The 6,081-nt window shown below is 35.7% G+C and overlaps 1 protein-coding gene across 4 annotated transcripts in view; it reads right to left on the bottom strand.

The window, feature by feature from the left end:
* DOCK4 (dedicator of cytokinesis 4) overlaps nt 1-6,081 on the bottom strand; it is a 412,699-nt gene that overhangs the window by 69,919 nt on the left and 336,699 nt on the right. For all 4 annotated transcript variants that reach the window (XM_034670756.1, XM_034670760.1, XM_034670743.1 and 1 more), the window contains exons 28-30: nt 2,981-3,056; nt 1,139-1,239; nt 674-732 (exon numbers count right to left, since the gene is read on the bottom strand). In XM_034670756.1, the coding sequence (XP_034526647.1) occupies nt 674-732; nt 1,139-1,239; nt 2,981-3,056 (236 nt within the window). The remainder of the gene's footprint in view (nt 1-673; nt 733-1,138; nt 1,240-2,980; nt 3,057-6,081) is intronic.

Here is a 6,081-nt window from a genome sequence, read left to right on the forward strand (position 1 = left end):
CTTGCATAGTTAGCATACAAAATTAAATAAGCTGGCATCTCTAGAAAGAAACCTTATGCCAATGAGATTGTAGAACAATTTATTTTCCAAATATTATTCTTTTCCATGCAACCAGGTCTGGGTCATCAATTTGCTGGAGTAGTATGCTCTATGTGCTGTGTCAGATTAACAAAATTGAATCTAATAGTTTCTTAGCAACTGCAGAGGCTTTAAAATCCTTTGTCTATACTCTTTATGATATAGGTCCGTGGTGTTAAGTTTTTAAGAGTACTGGTGCACAAGGCAATGTTTCATGAAGTTAATTCTAAATCTGTTATGATTCATAGATTCACTTCGGGTTCTAGAAATTTTGAGTTGTTACAATCCCAAATTACAAAAGGTTAGCTCATGGCTAAAAACGTGTGTATTACTGGGGCAATGCTAGATTATAAAATTTATCACTCATTAATAATGAAACACACAAAGGTAAGGTGATTTTTCAGATACCAATTTAAAAAAATTAGTTATGACCACATTCAAGGCCAAAATATCAATTACTTTCTATGGATGACTTTACTGATTTAAACATTTGGTTTCAAAACACTTTCACTGGTAAATTACCTTCTTCATTTATACACTTAAAAGTATAGTGATAAACTGTACAATGGAGGTGGCTTCTCTTTCCATCACTTACCTAAGTTTTGCCACATGCTGAAAATTTCACAACCCATTGTGACGCGCATGTCACCATACCTGAAATAAAACAAAAAGCAAACCTGATACAAAGCCTTCAAAACAAAGAAGTATTTGTGTCTCTTCTGAATTAAAAGACACTATGTTTGTAATTAAAGATGTTTAATGTAGATGTCTGGACGCTTCTAATGCAAGTCCTTGTATAAATCCTCTAATAAAACAGATTTGTTCTCTAATTTATTTGCTTCTATAATATATTGATTCCTGAAAGACAGAGCACCCCCCCCCAATCAAAAAAGCGTAAGTTCAAAATTTCCAGTAAAGATTGCTTCTTGTCCACTTGCTCATTGCCTCTCCATTGTCATTTCCAGTTATGGACATCTGATTTACGAATCTTTTGAATAAACACCCTGTTAAAGGCACAACATTTCATTTGCCTCATATCCCCACCCAATTTTACACTTACTTTTCTAACACCTTTTTCTTTTTGGAAGGTGTGAACATCTCTAACTGCAGACACAACTGGTTTATAAAAATGACCGCAAGGTAAAAGTAGGAATCCCAAATCTGAAACGAGAATAAAATATTTAAATGCTATAGTGTTACAAAAAATATTTACAGAATAAGTGACATGATATCTTGGATTTGCTTCAAAAGTGGTAAGGGAAATGGGGGTTCAGTTGAAGTAAGATAGGCCCTGTGTGGATAATAGTCAAATCTGGGTGGGTACATGGGGGTTCCTCACACTATTCTCTCTGCTTTTACATATGTTTGAAATCTGCTGCAACAAAGAAGGAAAGCAAATAAATACTATTTGTATACTCCTTCAGTGCTCTCTGGTATATGTTAGATGTTTTGTTTGTCTTATGTCTGAGTATCTCCATGGAAGCTGAGGTATAAGTTGGGCTATTTTGTTCCTGTGAGAATTCATTTTTGGAACTCCTTTTAATGGAGAATTAAAAAAAAAAAGGCATCCACGTTTCTAGATATGCTAATTGCTTTAAATTCAGACAGTATATAAAAATTCCCTGCCCAGACAAATCTTTGAGTTTAAGGTTTCTTATACCAAAAACAGCACCAGAAAGGGATCAGAAAAAAATTCCCAGAAATAAACTTAACCAAAAACATGACATAATGGATGGAAACTACTTCTTCACGGACACCAAGTAAAATTAGAAATAATAAAGAAACACTGTGAAGAATTAATATCATTTATATATAAAGAGCTCTTGCAAACAAAAAAATATAAGATCAAGCAAAATAATGAACAAAAGTCAAGAACAGATACTTCACAAAATATGAATTTTAGTCAATACTTTGTTGATGTATATATAGGACATCAAATATAATTGGTATGGCCCTTAACTCAATAATTCCACTTAGAAATATTTAACCAAAACATGATTAAGCATATATGCCAAGTTTCATTTTGTAAGAAGGCACATAGAAAGAGTAATTTATGAGAATAAAATAGCAGAAACAACTGAATATTAAAAAGTAGAGTTGTGATAATGAAATTTTTGTATATTTATTATTATTGTATGGTACGATATAAAGACAGAGTATGCAACCTTTAAATTCCATTGGTTTTTACTCATTTGTGTTTTTTTGTATTTTCTAGTTATCCAATAGGGACAGTTTATTCAATGTTGAATATGAAAAATGTTATTTAAAAAGAATAAGAAACAAAGATGCCAAAACCCGAAAACATCAAGAAGGGAAGCTAAAAAAGGCACTGCCCATCTTTGTTTGCCATTTATCATTTTCCATTTAGAAAATAGTATACCAAGAATTCTTAAGCATTTCAAATTATATTATAGATGTACAGAAAGTTCTGCCTTAAAGAATTTTACCAATCTTTCATTTTGTTTCTTTTCATTAATTTATTCTAAAAAAATGTGATGATGGAGAAGGAACTGAAGCATTTACTTTGTAAACATTTTCTTCATATAAACTCTGTTTTAAAAAATGTCTTAGAAATCTGTGTTCTATGTTCCCTTTGTCACACATGAGGACCGTACGAGAAGAATGAAAATTTATAGTAACAACAAGGAACTGCTTCCTCTTAAGCACTCTGATTTCCACTAGCTTGATAAGCATGATTATAGCCCTAACTTGTTCACAAATACAATGAAAACTTCTAATATTATTCATCATGAAAACTAATATAGCCCAAGATTAATTTAGGGTAGGTGGAATAAATATGTTTTCCTATTATTAAGAGAAAGAAAGTACGTTAGGTAGGTTTCTCAAGTGTAAGGTGAAAGACTTCCGCTCAGGCAGAATAGTCATCCAGATGGATACTTACCTTATAATCAAAGTTTTCGTTTAAGAAGTTCTTACGAAGTGCATCAGACAGGTATAGGACTGTTGTAATAATAACGCTAGTGATAAAAAAAAAAAAGAACATTTTAAGTTAGAATCTTTGCATTAGTGAAAATCATTTATTAGATAAGAATAAAAAACAAGGTAAAAGAAAACCTTCAGGGGGCACCTGGGTGGGTTAGTCGGTTAAATGTCGAACTTTTGGTTTCTTCTCAGGTCATGATCTCAGGGTCCTGAGATCGGTTAAATGTCGAACTTTTGGTTTCTTCTGAGGTCATGATCTCAGGGTCCTGAGATCAAGCCCCATGTCAGACACGGGGTCAGCTTGGGATTCTTTCCCTCTCCTTTTCCCTCCCCTTCTGCTCCCCCACCCACTGTCCCCAAATAAATAATAAATAAAACTTTAAAAAAAAAGAAAAGAAAACCTTCAGGAAGCATGTGGAACAATATTATTTGAATACCATGTGCTAACTTTTTAAAATTTCCTTAAAGTAATCTGTACATCCAACATGGGGCTTGAACTCATGACCTCCAGATCCTGAGTCACATGCTTTACCGACTGAGCCAGCCAGGTGCCCCCAATGTGGAACAATATTAGATAATTCATATTTGAAACAGAAAAAAGGGACACCAGGCCAAAAAAAAAAAAAGAAGAACGAAAATAATCATTGAAGTTGGTTTCTTTGTAAAATGATACCCAGATCTATGAATTCATATGACTCAGACATATATTAATCTCTTCAGACATATATTAATCTCTTGATGTTTTGTAATGCTTTTATTAATTTGTGAACAAAGCAAAATGATTAATCCAAATATAATATTCCATATTTGATTAACATGGAAGAAAGCCACACTTCAAAAAAAGACAGAAAAAGAAATGGAGCCCAAAGATGAAATAGATAAAATGATAGAATATACTGAGTATTTATTTGAGGTCTTCTCTCTGTTCTCTCCTGTTTAAGGTATTAGGGGGCACGCAAGAGCTATGGAAGGCAGACTCCCTCTGCCCCGTTGACAGAATGCTTCTAAAGAAACAATTACAGACTGTGAAATTGTCTATAACCCAGCACTGAGCTGAGTGAAACTGCCAGTGGGTGTGAAGGAAATTCAGGGGATGGGGCATCTCAGGGCTGGAGAAACTAGGAAAAGCCTCACAAGGGGACATATGCAGCCATGTGTAGCTTGCTAGGGAGATTAAAAGAGAAGGACTGGGGAGCATTCTTGGTTAATCCTAGAGTTATGCAATTTGTTCAAAACCGGCTCCTTTTTGCAACAAGGAATTGACATCCAAAACTGAATGCATAGCTACTTGGTTCATTTAATATTACGGACAGCATTACAGTGAAACAACACAGGCCATTCCTCAAAATACTATAAACTCATGGTATATATATATATGTTTATATGTATGGTTGATACTCAAAACCTCCTCAGCCTTTGCTGAGACGCAGGCCCGATAAAGTGTTTGTGATGTGATGCCCTAGTTCTCAACACAGGATTTGGAATCTAGGGGTACAGTTCTATGACTGCAAATAAAACAAAATGACACAAAACATCCCGCCAACTTCACATCTTGATTATCCTATTGGTAAAACCTGGACTAGAGGGATATTTACTAATTAGAAGAATATTTATAGACTTTGAAGGACATAAAGGTTCATTATTGTTATCTCCTGGAAAACTCACTATGATAGCCTTCTCCGGGGATAGGAGAACATTAATGAGACCAAGGGGTTGGATGGTTGAATGAGAATAGCTCAAGGTAAAGAAAGGGAAAGAGAAGAAAACCACCATTTCTTGGGCACCTGCTTCCCCATGAGTAAGCATGTACGCTTTATACATGTCAGTTACATCTTTCAACGAATCTTACTGTGAAAGTTAAGTATAAGCAAAGCCTCTGAAAATGAAAAGTCCTGAGGTGTCTCCAGCCCCTTCAAACAGCAGATGTCATCAGTGAATATCCTATTAAAGAGATAAATCACCTGCAAATAACAGTATAAAGTGGCAATTTTCCATAGGCACTAGCAAAATCAAGAAATCATTAAAATTCCCAAGATAGTTCATCTAAAACTTAAAATTATGAAACTAAGGCTTAATCATCAGAAAATGGGATGATATTATGCAAGGAAGCGGTTCATGCTTAACGTGGTTCTAAGCACAAACATTCTGCTTTGGTATTCAATGGAGAAATACACACCGTCCCACCACACCTGAGTTTCCCATAAAAAAAAACCCCTTCTGGCCCATAGCATGGGCCCATGTAGGATGGATTGCTGTTCAGAAACAAGAGCGTCCAGGGCTAGTGAAACATGACATATCTGGGATTTAGACTCTTGGGTCGAATGTCCTGGAAAACAGCCAACACATTCAACCTTCCAAGTAAGAAGGCTATTCCGCAGCCAAGATGACCCATTTGTTATTTATAGGCTGGGTCCAAACACACAAACAAAATCCACAGCTTCCTGAACTGTGCTGGTAGACAACATGCAGCCCCTGTGGCCTTACTGTCAGCCAGTGAGTCCTCCATATTAAACCGTATGTTTGATATGCTGAGATGTAAGACCTCCAAAACTAAGACTTCTCAGAACTAGAAAGACCTAAAATGAGCCTACTTCAAATGCTTTGCATTTATGCTTACAACATTCAGCCCAAGTCACGGAGGCAGCTCCCAGAGCTTTTTACGGTAACTCAGCCCCGAGTCAGTATCCTGGCACACAGGTCTCCACGCCAACTAAAGGCATTTACACTTTATTGTTCCTTCACTGTAGCTGATACCTGTGATGTTTAGGGATCTTTCTTTACTTGTCCCAATTTTTCCAAAACCATGTGGCTCCTTTGGTTTTATTCTTTGACTCATGACTCAGTTTCTGAATATAAGGACATTTCAAATCTCAGCACTCCACTTCAATAGCCAAGAAAGGTTTGCAATCTGTTACTACAAATGGTCAAATGACTGATATCTGCCACAGAAGTGTAGACACAAGGATGACTTCTGAGAAACTTCATCTACGGGTACAGCATGACAAAATTTACACATAAAAGAGGAACTGGTGCACAGGAAATCAAAGTTATTGCTTCAAG

This window comes from Ailuropoda melanoleuca, chromosome 1, assembly GCF_002007445.2.
Source record: "Ailuropoda melanoleuca isolate Jingjing chromosome 1, ASM200744v2, whole genome shotgun sequence".
In the NCBI taxonomy this organism is placed as follows: Eukaryota; Metazoa; Chordata; class Mammalia; order Carnivora; family Ursidae; genus Ailuropoda; species Ailuropoda melanoleuca.